The 15,339-nt window shown below is 37.8% G+C and overlaps 1 protein-coding gene across 1 annotated transcript; it reads right to left on the reverse strand.

The window, feature by feature from the left end:
• Positions 1-5,484: 5,484 nt before the first annotated feature.
• On the reverse strand, positions 5,485-7,260 carry LOC149049624 (angiopoietin-related protein 7-like). Its single transcript, XM_089197179.1, has 3 exons — positions 7,056-7,260; positions 6,333-6,716; positions 5,485-5,910 (listed from the first exon to the last, which is right to left on the reverse strand). The coding sequence occupies exons 1-3, from the start codon at positions 7,180-7,182 to the stop codon at positions 5,615-5,617; spliced, it is 807 nt and encodes a 268-aa protein (XP_089053305.1). The 5' UTR covers positions 7,183-7,260; the 3' UTR covers positions 5,485-5,614.
• Between the last annotated feature and the right edge of the window lie 8,079 nt (positions 7,261-15,339).

Raw genomic sequence — 15,339 nt, forward strand, 5'->3', positions numbered from 1 at the left:
GTCTACAATCTCTCATTACTTTCTTAAGTAATATTGAATTGCAAATTCAGGGAATTCACGTATGCCCTTGCTAGTTTACGGTTAAGTATAGAACGCAAGAGTAAGAGTATAATTAATTAGTTGAACCAACAGAGAAAAAAAAGGAGTTTGTTAAGGTGAAGCTTTGTTCACACTGATACATTTTTGCCGTTCTGTTAGTCAGGTCATCAGTCTCATTGTTGTCACCTGAGGCACATGTCAAGGAACAGCAATGAATAGGATATGATACAAGACACATTCAACCTTAATTCGAGGGTGGAAAAAGCCATGACGTAGATAGATAACTGAGTTATGGCGAAAGATAGATCCAGAAATAATGATTTTATCAGAATTATCGCCAACAAAGAGAGAAAAATAGCCGTCTCCAAAGTTCAACGAGGAATGAGGTTGTAGCAAATACCAGAGTCCATAGAGCGACAGAAATTTAGCCAGCATAACAGAGATCGTTGTTGAGAAAATAATATGGAATGCGGCCGTAGTGTTATTTCTGGTACAGCTCATCTACCTCCATTAGATTGGTTTAGTTTGGAGTACCTTAAACTGGTCAACCTAACTGCAGACAACATTCAGTTTTGACGTTGTGTGGAAATGAAGAAAATAATAATAATAAATAAGTAAGCGAATTAAAATAATATGAAAAAAAGGTTCAGCATTAGACAAATTGGTGAGCCTTGAAATGCAGTAACAAAGTATTCTTAAACATTCTAGAAGCATACGGAACAATTAATGTCAAACACCATTGAAAAAATATCGATAAGTGATCCAGAACACACCATATCATAAGAAAAGGTAAAGGCGTTGGCGTGATCCCGTTCGAGCTAGATAACTTCTTTTTGAGGATAGATTTCACATATTCGCTTCGTTTGCCTTTATTTTACTCAGCTTCGCGTGGTTTTAACCGCGCTCGCCCAGAGAACAACAATCTTGGAAAATTCCGTAAAAATTTGATCCCTAACTAGCTGTAATCAGGATTCACTTGCAATTGCATTCTGTAATTGCAAATGACTCCGTTTTTTCAAATCGACTTTTTGTTAGTGATGGTATGTACCAGATTCTGCTACTTTTCTTTACGCGCGACCAATGGCGAGTCGAGTTTTTATCAGACTTAAACTATAACTTTAGTGACAGCTGCGGTAGATCAAATCCTCTTAGCTCTCAGAGTTGTTCCTCTAAAGGAATATCATGGTGGAAAATCATCGAAAATTGATAAGGAAGATTAAAATTTTCAATACGACTTTTTGCGATCATTCGAGTTCGCCTTTTTCCAGAAACAACTATCTGCCGATTATGTAATGAACGCCTGATATCGAAAGAAGAGCAGTGAAACTACCTTATTGTCTGAGTACGGTATAGAGGATCGAGGAATTTGTTGAGCTGAACACAAATCCCTGTCGGGAAGCGCTCAGTAGTAACACCACCTCGAGTTATCCAAAGGGTGGCGTGGAGAAAGGTTTTTCTTTATAAATTTTGAGATCAACAACCCCCCTAAATCTGAATCCCAAGTGACGCCGGATGTGGTGAACAAACATTTTAAATAGCTGATTGTCTTCCTAGGTCGAAAAAAGACAACGGCTGAGGACATTTCGATAGAGTTTTCGGTTAAACCTTCTACGTTAAGACAGCAAAAAGGTGCAAAATATGTTTGGAGAGCCTGGAGTTTACATTAATGTTTCTGGAGTTCTAAAACCAATGGAAATTGTCGAGATCTTTGGCATACACGTCAATCAGTAATATTTTGTTGCGAAAAGGTCATAGTGCATGCGCGACCAACACCGCTTAACCAACAACTTCGGTAAAAGCAGCCCAAACTCACAATTTGAATACTCAGTCAATCAGCAGTATACTGATGCCTTTCTGATATTGCTTAGCATAAGAGCTTATTGAATTTTATGGAAAACGCGAAATACTAAAACAGAAAAAACCTTGTGTGATATTGATAATTCGCAATGCTTACAAAATTTATACGAGATTAGGCCTCCTGTACTTGCGGTTTATGTTCATACCACCCAAGGAAAGTAAAGCAAGGATTTTACTCCGAGACAAATTATGCACTGTCATTTAATTGAAAATTTTTCTTCTCTAGACAAATTTGTGCAGTTGTGTCCTATCTTTCTCTGACAGTTTTCACTTATCGGGTTTCATTTGATGTATCGTTACGGCTTAGATTGGTAGCTTTTGTGGTTAAACATTCTTTTAGAACAGTTGTATTATTTGACTGTAACAAAGGTGCCTTGTTCTTCTCTCAGATTATAAATCAATCGCGTGACTGTTTTCAGAAATGTTGTAGAGGAGTTACTCTTGGGTTAGGAGACTTCTTAAGTTCATGTGTGAACTGAAACAAATAGCAGTGTGTGGTATAAGAGGGAATTTAAATACTCTGAAACAGTCAGATCATTCTCTGAACCGTAATCAGGGAATTTGTTCAACGAAAAAATTACGAAAAAAGCAGCAGCTGTCCGCCTATTGTCCACCACATGATTAAAGGTACACAACAGCATCACACGAATATAAACGGTGGGCCACAAACTGAGTTAATATAGGTCTTTGCTGCAGATTTCATCAAACCATACAGAAATAAGTAACTCTTATCAAGCTCTTTTTCTACATGTATTTATTCCAACTGTAAATTGACTTTTTTTTGTCAATGACCAGAGGTACTTTCACAAACTGTACTCTTAAAAGGACGTTTTTTTCAACTCAAAATCATGTCTGTTTTTATGTAGCCCTAAACAATTATGAAACACCAGGAGACAATGGTAAGGGATAATGTCGTGCCTACCAGTTATAACCTGACTGTGATATCTGTTTTACTTAAATCTTTTTACCATGGGGATGTATGAAAATAAAACCATTCGTAAATGAGAAATAAATCGGAGCTCGTTTTAAGTAATAAAGGCTGATTTTCTTCGATATACCCTGCCATAATTGTAGCTCAATTACGCCTTGTTTCAGAATAGGTCGTCTTCTAAAGAAAGACAAATTAAAACAAAGCAAAAAGGATCCCTCTTGGAAGGCAGTATTCCTACGATTGTAAATCTTTATTTTTTTTTTTTTTTTTTTTAATTTATCTTCGCTCAGCCAAGAGATCAGTGTCTACGCTATTTATCATAGCTCGTATTATTATCTTTCTTGTTATTTTTGGACCGAATTAATTGAAATCCACTGGTCAATTCAGTGTTTGCAGGAGCACTTGCGCTGGGAGTGCCTCCTAAAAAGTCCCAGTAGATGCGGCTCAAGGGAGTTTCTGTTCCTCTACGCGGATGAACACCATTGATGTTTCACGTTACCGCGTATTTTTACCATACCATCAGCCTCCCCAGCGTGTGTCGTTGTCCTTCCCATCACCAGGGTCTCTTTCCCAAGTCCCACATGTACGGTCTTCAAAGTTAAACTCTAATCAGGATACTTTGCGTCATGATGACAAGGTGGCTCCTCAAATATTGCTCTTAAGTGCGGTTAGTTTTGAGGGATGTTCTTACGTATGTTCTTAAGGTTGGGTAACCACTGGAACCCGGTTGCGGTGACGTTCAATTACGATATATTCCACTTTTTCGAAAAATTTCACTCATGGAAGCACCTTTGAATACTGTAAACAGCTCGCCGTAGTATAGCAGGAGGTCTTGTGGGCTCGAGTACTGGACGCTGTTCTGTTTAAATTGTAATGATCTCGCAATCCTCCCCAATCATAAAGTAAATACCTAGACACGAAATTCTATAATTAAATGAACCTTGAATTTAAAGTATTTAACCCCCTAAGCTATAAAGCTCTTCTTTCTGAAAACAAATATCGATACTTCTGTCGTTGGTCAGTGTTGTATTGTTGCTAATTGGCAATTTTTCTCCGCGTTTTGTTCGGTTTGACACAATTTTTTCGCTTATATTCACATAAAGTTTCAATAACTCAAATCGCTTTGTGATGCACCATGTTTTAACGAGTCTTAGATATTCTCTATAGAATCTCCTGAAGACTGCTAAGTGTATTTAGTTAGGGTGGAAAGTTAAGAGGAGAAGTGCTTTTTTGACAAGTAGTATTGAAAGCTAATCATCACACAAAGAAAATAAACTAATATTTGTGCACTAATGGATTTTTTTGTTTTAAAAAAGGATTGTGGATTTTAAAAATTACATCGCTTCAAACCAACAGATTTCCTATGTTCGATCTCGTGTTGTGGATAGAGGCAGCGTTGCTTTTACAATAAACATAACACCAGGTAAACAATCGATTTATTAAAGTTCAACCAAAAGAAAAGGAGATGAAATTTGTAAGAGGGAAATGTTAAAGTGGGAAAGAACTAGTTTTCTTCCGAGGGGAAACTCACAGTGGTTGTAGAGAGCTATGGGGTGAAACTTTCGGTTATTAGTGAAATATTTACGCAAATGTTAACTGAATTCGAGGATATTCGTGCCAACCAGATCTTGAGTGTTACCAGAGGCAAACGCACACTTGAAACTTAAATGTTGGTGCAATTAACGAGTGTACTTAGAGGAAATAATACTGTTATTTTTATGCCAATAGTTAGTCAAACGTCTAATGAAGAGGATGTAACTACTATCTTCATGTATAATCGGCAAGAAAGAATGAAGCATGAAATAATACCCACGCAAAAGTAATCTTATCTGGCGAAGTTTTCCGCTTTGACTAAGAACTTGTCTTCACAGATGTCAAAAAAAAAACAAAAACAAAAACAAAAAGCAATAAGATCTTATCTAACGCCCGATCAATTGAACTCAATCGAATTCGTTTGGGTTTAGTGATCTGTAGGGGAGATAATCAAGTATCATAATCTTGATATCCGACTCGCTAAAGCACAGACAAAATGCAGACTTCCGCCGTTTCAGAGCACGTCCGCAATACTGGACACTGCCTTCTCTGAAACGAAGTAAATTTTCTTCATAGGGATTTTCACTGTTGCAGTTTCCTTTCATCCTTCTTTTTCCGTTTTCGTTGTCTGTGTAACTGTCAATCTCGATTCTTATGTATTCAATATCAAGTCGATCCATCCGTTCGTCATGCAGCACACTTTCGAAACAGCTAAGGCTATCCAGATTTGATTCTATACCCAGCTCTTTGCATATTTTAAGCTTCGTGTCAGTTATGGCCTTAGAGCAACCATAAAATTATACATAATCTGACATATTCGCTCTAAAAATTATACCCTTGTAGGGTTCCATCTGACTAATTCTACGATAAAGCCAAACATACAAAAGCAAAACTAGGACAAAAATAGCATGCTTTTCTTTAATTGAATGCAATTAGTTTGATAAACCATTCCGCACTCATCCTGCCAGCTTTCCACGCAAGCAGTTTACACAGACGCCAGGCCCTGTGGTATAAATATTTCTCGTAAAATCTGGTTCAATCAAAACAGTATTCTTGACAAGCGTACTAATATTTTTCTTTGGGTTTATTTATATTAAGTTACACAAAGCAAATAACTGAACGGATTGTGTTCTAAACATTTTATTGCTAGATTTCTCCTTGCAACTGATATAAACAATCGGTCTAATGATCGCATTTTGTTCATGAAGTAATCGAATAGATGTAAGTGGACCATTACATGTATGAAAGAAAGAGTTAAGGAAAGTCCACAGTTTTAATTTTCATTTCGGATGTCGTTGGAGCGGTTTCTCCTGCAGTGACAGCTAAATTACCCCAATGGATCTTTTGCTTAGCCCAGACCCTGGCTGTGGTCTTGTTCTCCTTTCCACAATGCTGATGAGCACCATTGAGATTTGACAACACAGCACACTTAGTACTTTTGACGTACCACCAGCCTCCCGATATATTATGGACACAGTGTTCATTAACTTTATCCCGGGTACCAAACGACGAGCCATTATGATACTTGAGAGAGTCATGGACAGTCGCATCTACCAACAATAACAACAACAACGATGATATTGATAGTAATAATATTAAAATAATAATAATAACATAATAGTAATTAGGATGAAGAAGACGACGATAATGATATCAAGAACAAATTATGATACCATTTAATCATTAAGTGATGGTATAGTTATTAACATCGATATAAGTTCGAGAATGACGAGATTGATGATGAAGCTCGAGTTGCACTCAGCTTCGAATCGAGCGACTCTTACGCATCTTTCGTGCTCTATAGACTTCCCGACTAGTTCGTATCTCGACGAATGTTGAAGTATGAAGCTCTTTTTAAATAAAGAAGCGCAATACAGTCGTTTGGGAGACATGCATGTGCCGTAAATGCTAGTTATTGAGGTTGTCATGGCTGCAGTTGACATAATTGCCTTAAGGAAGCTAATTGACTTACTTGCAATATTTCCAAGGTTTAGCTGGTACATGGCTTTCTCGTCTCCGATCTTGAACCACGAATATTCAGCGTAGACCGCATTGTTCTTAACTCTTCCCAGATCTACTCGAAGTCTGTTTTCCGTCTCATTTTGCGTCAGACGATAAATCTTGTCCAATCCGAGCCAATATTCACCAATAAGAAAATTACCAAAGCCATGCTTGTAGTCAGCCCAATCGCGGTTAAAATCCAAGCAACCATCCAGTCTCCTCTGAAACACTGTCCATCCCCCACCTGCTGTTGTCTGGTCACAATACACTTTAAAGGGACCTAAACCATCAGGGTCTATTGAATAAACGCCGCTGATTCTTTCTCCGCATTTGTACAGCTCAGCACAATCCTTAGCTGTTGAAATTAAAGTGTGTAGTGTAAAGGTAAAGTGACGAGAGGTTCATTATAGTACTTTGAAAATAACAGGCAAAGCGTGAAAGAGAGAGAAGTGAGGGGGGAGGGAAAGTAAACGGGCGGAGATAAGGAAAAGAAGGATGCAATGTCGAAAAGTGTGTTTTAAATTCCCGTTCCAGTCTCTGAGGTTTAGAAAAATAAAATATATGATAAATCTCTGTCCATTTCACGGAATTTGCGAATAAACCTCTTTTTTCTCATGAGTGGCAAAGGCATTAAACGTTTTCACAAAAGAAAAAAGTTTTCTCTCTATAAAAAGCCACTACCTTACTCTCTTACCTTGTTTCAAGCAGTTTCCAGGTCTATTTTTGTGGTCTATCGGAGCGGTACTCGTTGTTGCTAATTTTTGAATCAACGCAAAAAGAGTCACGAGCAGCAAATTATTAGTTATTTGTAAGGACTTCATTATGGGATGCACTGGCTCACTCCAAGTAGTTTATAAAGATACAGGTTGTAAAGCAACACAACATGTGCAAACAACTGCAGAAACTGAAAGGTCATAATCGTGTATTTATATCTTTTCGAGCGGTTTCTTATCCTTTTCTGGAATTTTGGGTCATCGGCGTGTCTCACGAAAAAGGGACTTGAACAAATAAATAACTTAAATATCCTTTTGTAAACGGATCAGTAAGACGATCACAATAAACTCCGTGGGAAAAAAATTGAATTAAGAATTTATGACTGGGTCAGTGACACGTAGCAGGTTGAATATACTCGACAAAGTATAGAATCGCTCCCTAAAATCCACACCTCCTCACAAATCTGAAAGGGATTACAAATCAGTTTCACGGATCATTTGGATGTGGTTTCCATGGTGACGATTAGTCTGAGATTAACTCACAATACAAGAAACGACATACAGGTCCTGAGACTCTATTGCGAAAAACCGTATAAAAAACTCGGTAACAGCGCAACACCTTAAATCCTAATACCCCAGTTAACAGTTTGTTTTGTGTTTAAACTGTTTGGTCCTAAAGCAAAACTCCGTCTGTTAAACACCTGTAAATATATGAAATCATATATGCAACTGCGGTTTTAGAAATGAACTTGGAAGCATCTTCGCAGTACTGTACACTACTTTTAAGTAGTGTTCTAGTGTTTTTTACTGTTTAAAAGCAGTAGTGAAAATAAGGCCTGTACGGGATTTGACCCCATGACCTCTGCGATGACGGCGCAGTGCTTTGCCAACTGAGCTAACAACCAAGAATTTTTTTAGGCCTTTTTAATACTACGTTATCCTGTTTACTCTGAAAATGTCGCTAAAACTTTCACATGACTTAACTTTCAAGGAGCTTTGCGTGCTCAGGAAATAGACCTCCACCTTTTAGGAGAAAGGGACGATACATCTTGTGTTAATAATAAGTTTCTACCTACTTTTATGTAACCTCTCGACTCAAATGTATGTTTTATCCCTTCACTTTCTTATATCGAAAAAATTAATTCGTGTCACCACTGTTAATTAGGAAGCTGCTGTGCCTTTTCCTGGGCGTTTCCGTAACTTATCTCCGTAAACCACAATCCGTATTGCATCAGCAGGACTTAATATGAGAATTTGAACGTTGCAGGTAAATGTTTTTTGGGACGATAGAACACACATCCACTCGCGAAACTGTACTAAATGTGTACTTTGTGGTTAAAGGCGAGATCTCTGATAATGAAATCTCCACAAATCAATGAAGCACAATGAAAGGAACATTGCTCATTTCGTAACTCATTGCCAGAAAAGTCGAATCAACATTTTCGTGGAGTAGCACTTTCTTAGAATGCACAACTGCCTAGTTATGATCATACATTTCCGATGTTTTTTCAATGCTTTGCCTGGCATGAAACAAACAAATTTCGGTTCGGTTTTGCGAATTTTGTTCAGTTGCTTTTTGCGACGCCGTATTGTATGTTATTGAGTCAATGATCTGGGCAGATGCGACTTCAAATTTCTGTTTTCTAATCATATGAAAGCGTAACAAACCTTTAATATATCCATTCGATAAAGAGCAATATAAGACGATTTTGAGGCTATATTTGTTAATTTTTTTAATTTGGAACTCTGACCGGTTTTGAGGGTCAAACACGTCTCGATGCGGCTAGAGGATTAACAGCTCATTTGACGAGGCCACCGATTTTGGATCCACTTTTCTGGCGATGACAACTTATTGTTAATTAAATCGTTCAACGGTGATATCAGTCAGATTGATTCGCCATAATATGAATGTTAAAATAGAACATTGTTATGGGCGTCCTCCGTACAAAAAACTAGGACTGTATTGTTTGATTTATGATAACCTCCTAAGGGGGATTAACAACCCACCAGTGCTCTTGAGCTTAAAAAAAAAACGCCGGCTAAAGCACGATTTTATTTTATCTCCTCTCCCCTAACCTCTTTTTTTTTTTTTTTCTTCGATTATTCCGTGCAGCACGTGCATGACTAACTCAGCTCATGAAACTTCTAACAAGTTTTTAATTTCAGCAAAAAGCTGTGCTCAGCTGTACAAATTGGGTGAGAGAAACAGCCGAACCAGCAGTGTCTACACAGTCGACCCTGATGATTCAGGTGCCTTTGAGGGCACGATACTATACGATACTTTGAAGCACAAACAACAGCACTCGAAATTTACACGCCATAATCAGTTTGATGCAAACCAGCATACTCTGGTGAAATGGTGTGGCTTTTTTTTCAGCAACGAAAAAAAATGGCTTCACCGAAGCGTTCTCTGCTGACGCAAATACGAGTATATATATTCCACTCTCTATGTCCTCCATACGACAATCCGTGGGCGTAACTAACGTTAATCCGATCAATGATGCTTCTTCCACTTGATCATAACCAATACGTTGAAGCGGATAAAGGAGAACTATGCTCAAAGGCTTCCCTTTATAATTTCCTTTGTACGAACCAACTCCTAAAGTTTCAGGCTTTTCCTAAGGCCATTTGGCAACACGTCAAGTAGATTCTTTCCAGAACCTGTGCAGAAATTGCTTCTTTTTGTTCCGATTTTAATGCGGGAGACATGTTTAATTCAGAAAGACACGTAAGAGAGTGTCTCTGTAAGAGCGGTCCGGTCGATTTTGCTTGAGACACAGATTTCGCCCATTTCTTGTGTGTTGTAAGACATTTGTGTACCTATACTAAAACTACAATCCGTTTGATCGGATCTCTTTATTTTTCAGAGTTTTACGGAAATTAAAATTCACTCGAGCAAAGGCTTGTCGTGACACTTTTCAAGACTTTAATTTAAGACAACTTTAGAGGACAATTTACAAAAAACTACGGAGCTCAGCAAAATAAAAATACCCCAGCTATATATATTTACTCCATCTTATCTATCGAGAAGACTTTCGTGAACATCACGTTTTAATCAAGCAAACAGGAAGACTTGAATGACAACTTACCGGTTCGCCTAAGTCACACACGCGAAAACCGATCAAATTCAAGGTAAATTATAGAGTATAAGATCTTTCGATCTACTCGTGGGCAGTGCCCGAGAACTCGCCGAATCTGCAAGCAATTTCTATGACACATTTGGAAGGCCACTTCCCTGGCATGTGAGAACCAAATCCTGGTTACATTTTTGAATTTGATTGGTGCCTGATTATTTTTATCGGTTCATTTATTGAATTTTACCCCAGTCTGAATCTACATTGCACCATAACCGTTTTCAGTTTATACTGAGTTTGATTAAGCTTCAAGCATGAAAATGACTTCTGTTTCCTTAAGTTGGACTTTACTGCTTGCGGCGCTTTTCGTGATGACAAAACATCTTGCTTCGACGTATGGAGCCCCTTGCCATAACGACACCCGAGGATTCCTGAAAGAAATACAGAAACAACTTGGACAGCTTTTAATTAATTGCAAGTTAAAATTCTAAAGGAAAACAAAAGAGAAGGAATATGTAAGTTTAATAGATCATTTCTCTTGTGTGTAGTCACGTAATGAATTCACGCTTTTTGCGATTTTCACGAGAGTAGGAATTCACAGTAAAATCGCATTATCAGTTGTGAGATATAATCATGAAATTTATTACACTTTTTTCGGAACAAATATAGGCTGACCCATTCGACAGATTTCAGCGATTATATTAGCAGCAATCTATCCCCAATCAAGGGACAATAAATCCTCCCTTGCTCACTACTGAATTTACCTGCTAAAACTCCTGACTTAACTTGATGTGTTCCCAGCTTTTAATAGTAATACATCTGAAGACCTGTATCACTCCATACACTCCAAAGGGGCAGCTGTCTATTAACTCCAATTACCACATACAAGTTCTCTCCAGCGATAATGTTATCCTTCATCGTGATACCGGGATACTAATGTAAGAACGATTCTATTACGCAGTTCGCAGAACCGCATGAGCGTAAGACTCGAAAACAAAAATTCAACCATTTATTTACAGGTGTTCCAATGAAAATCCACAAATGTTCTAGTAATCAAGCCGAATAAACACACAGTTAGACAATAAGGCAGGTTTTCTACGAACAGAAATTACAACTTAGGCGAGCGAAATTGCAATACACACGAAATACGATAGAACTTACCGACTGTTTCGAGTTAAGACCATTATTGACCATAACTCAACAATTTTAGGTAGTACAAATACGGCGACAAGTTCTTTTTCGGCAAAGCACATGGCTGATGTCCCAGATGTTGACGTCAAAATGCAGGCACGCAATGGGAGCTACAGATTCAGTTTGTATCTGAAAAATAAATAAATAAATAAATAAAGGAAACTTAACCTTGCGTGCAGAGAATTATAAGACCTTCAAGCTTGAAAGCAAAATGGACATAAGCATATTAGGCTTTTATCATCCAACTGCACAAAGTAGAGTACAAATAGCACGCGAATAGAGCACAAACATTTTGCAATATTGCACGGTTATATGGACAGTTTGTTCTTTTGTTCTGTAAAAAAGCTTGTTTAATTATAACCAGTCGGCAGCGCACGCTACGCTTCTCTATCCGCTTCGCTTTTCTACCATATGAGAAATGAACAGAAAGACTTGGCAGAAAAAAAAAGTAGTTGGATAATGAATAACTTGTTAGAAGTTTTGGTGTGTAGTGTGTTGAGTATTTCTCCTCATTCTTTGCCCATAGGACGAGTCAAAATACGGTACGACGCGTAAAAATACTTAGCGATACTACATCCCAAAACGCCTAATACGGCATATTTAAAGGAATATTTCATCCCCCAGAAGAAACAAATTATTGAAGGAGCCTTGCGTGCAGAGATATAGATGACCTTCCGACTTCAATGAGACACACTACTAAAACGGAAATGGCTGCTGAAAGAAGGGAGGAGACTCAAACTTTCTGAGTTTTCTAGGTACATTACATTCCTGATATGTAATTCCTGATATCCCACTCGATTTTTTGTTTTTTGACCTGCGGGCTCGTCAAAATACGGCACAACTCATAAAAATTCTCAGCGATACTATACACCAAAACGTGTAATAAGATATATTTCTCCCAGAGACCTGTGTAATGATCGCTCGGCACAACGCAGAACAGGAATCATCTATTTTATCAATCCCCTAATTTTTTCACTTAACAAACCAAAGACGTGTAATAGAGAAATAAAAAAACAAAGCTGAACTTATGAGTTAAAGGGAAGTTTCAATTTAACTCGAATCACTTCCATGAGAAAAATTGGACATTTTGTCAAATTCGTATTTACAGATTTACCTAGCTTTGTGTGCTGAGAAATTAACTTCTAACTTTCTATGGTTGAATTAGATGTTATGTCCTATCGGATAAGTAAGAAATAAAACAGTTGAAGAAAGATTGTTTGACTTTTCAACTTTTAGATGAAAGAGAAAAACACGAAGACATTAGGGGAATGTCATCAATGTTTCAGAGGTATTTTCATTTAGACTCCTGGACGCCCCTGGATAATTAAAAATCACTTACCAAATAAATATGTGGAGAGGTCAGATTCCGAGGCACCTACAGTTAAAGCGTGTAGAAAATTTGGCGGAACCAGAGTTTTTAATAAATGATTAACATGGGATTCATTGTAACATTCTCTGCGCAAAGTTCTTAAGATACGTAAGCATTTTACGATGGCCCATAGAGGACACGCCATATTTTTTTTATCGCGTGATAAAATCAAAATATCGCGCGATAAATGGGACACTTGCCAGGTCTCACATCATCGACTGTCACGCACGTTGTTTCCGTGGACTACAATTGCTGCCACAGTTGAGGAGGTATGTTTTGAGGTCAATAGTTCGTTTTATTTTCGTGAAAAGATTATTGAGCAATACTTTGCAATACTTCTACGACACATAGCTCTGTGAATCAGTACAGTAAACCTTCATTTTGCGAAATCTTAAGAGACACTTCTTCACAAGGCAACTCTTATAAGTGAACCAGTTTGGTCAGTCGTTTTGCCTTCATAAACAGCTTTATCATTATGAGCTACTAGCATGCATCTAAGGCGATTCCTTGTTGCTATTCTACTTTTCCTCACGAAATCTAAATACTAAGACGTTAATGTCGTTGATACCTTGATGTTAACTTTAGAAACGACTTCGTGTAATGTTGATTGGGATATATTTTATTGGTAAAGAGTGCTCTACTTACGCGCCAATTTGATAGCTCAAGCGTGTTAAGTATTATTTTCCCTTCCGAGTAGCCGGACACACAAAATCCCGCGTCGAGAGTTGAATTTCTGACCAAATTTCTGATCATTGTTGCTATTGTTTTTTTATTTTGTTTTTGTTTTTGTTGTTTTGTTTTTGGTTCTTGTGTGAACTGTATCACCTCAATTGGCTCAGAACAACTCTATTTAATTCCCTTATCTATCTTTTCTTAGGGAAAAAATGAGCGCTCTTTGCGATCAAAAGCCTATCACACATATGATCATGATCACTAAGAATGTTGGAACGTGGTGGCGTAAACCGTCTGCAAGGGGAACAAGCAATCATGGCGTAGTTTTAACTTTTTGTTTTTTGTTTTTTTTGTTTTTTTGTTTTTGGAACCTGTTGTGCTTGCTATTTATCTATCGCTGTAAGATCATAACTCTTTTTATCGTCAAGAAAATATGTGACCCTCCACGGGATTTCCGGGAATAAGGTGAACATGCACATGGTACGCTCGCACGCTAAGACAAAATGACTAGCTTTTACCACATGAGCTTCGTCTTGGTTACTTGCTTCGTTAATTTTGCAGCCATTGTCTTGCTTCGCACGGTAGAAGCAAAGGAACTTGTTAAGATCTTGCTCGCAACTTTGCTCGATACAACATAGTGACCGTGCCAATTTTATAAGGCGCCCCTTAAAGTTAAAGTTGCTTTCGATTTGTACATGGAGCCGGAAAGCTTGGCTTATAAACTGCGTAAAGCGATAAGGATTTATAGTTTACAAGGTAAGAATTAAGTTTTAAAAGAGTAATTCATGTGTTCAAACTGAGCTCCTCTGGGTCTTGTGAAACACGTCGTGCTCACTGAATTCCTTGTGAAAATCTTGAGGGAAAGAGCCGTGATTTGCCGTGAATGTTTCTTTTTATTACAACTATCGGATAGGACAGAAGATCTTTATTTCCGCTTATATTCTGTAAGTAATATACTTCACAAACACCATTCTCACAATTAAGATGATGGCAAATACAAGTAACAAAGTGAGCTAGGGTGTACAAGATAAGCTGGCCTGTTAAGGAAAAAAGGAACCTAGCGTGTTAAAAACAAAACAAAACAAAACAAAAAAACCTAAAGTGTTATAGAAGCAAAGCTCTACCGTGTTAGCCAGATATGAAGAATGACTACGAACACGCTATCCAAAATCAATTATTTTTATGCGTATATATTCACGGTAAGAGTGTGATGCCATTAGCGTGCGAGCGTGTTATAACGTGCCGTGTGCGTGCGTTCACCTTATTCTCTGAAACCCTGTGGAGGGTCACAAATAAACTCTAATAATCTATTGTTATCGTATATCAATAACTGCCAACTGTTTTAGTCTTTTGTTTAGCTGTTGCACAGCGGCGTTGTTTTTGTTGGTGAAAAGGCGCGATTCCTTAGCAGCCATTCGTTCTTACTGAAGTGAATAAGATAAAAGTTTGTTACACTTTTTGATGCCATTAACTGCCTTATCCTTTAGCGTTGTAGTTTTAAGAGAATGAACGACACTTTTTAAAAGCATGTTTCGATAGTTCTTCTGTCATCTTCACTTCTGAATAATACAAAGCACAAAGTTGAATTTAAAGTGTGTAGCAAAATGCTGATTGGACAAAACTAACAATAATAACAGAAAAATGTATGCATTTACGAGGAAAGTTTTAAATTAACGTAATAAAGTAGATGATTAGGTGTAGGTTTCTCCCATTGAATGTGGATAGCTTCTTTGATTTTAAGTTGAAAAGTTGTGGAAGCGTGATCTAAGATGTTAAAACACTCATTAGAACAAAGAGTGCGACATTGTGCGACCTATGAACGGGCTGTAATGCTTGCTATGTCGGTGAAACCTCTCGGCATTTATCCACGCGCGTACGTGAGCACTTGGTCAGTGATAGGACCTCTCACATTTTAAGACATCTATTTAATTATCCACAATGTCGCACTCTTTGTTCTGA

Source organism: Pocillopora damicornis, chromosome 2 (assembly GCF_964200805.1).
Source record: "Pocillopora damicornis chromosome 2, jaPocDami1.2, whole genome shotgun sequence".
Taxonomy (NCBI): Eukaryota; Metazoa; Cnidaria; class Anthozoa; order Scleractinia; family Pocilloporidae; genus Pocillopora; species Pocillopora damicornis.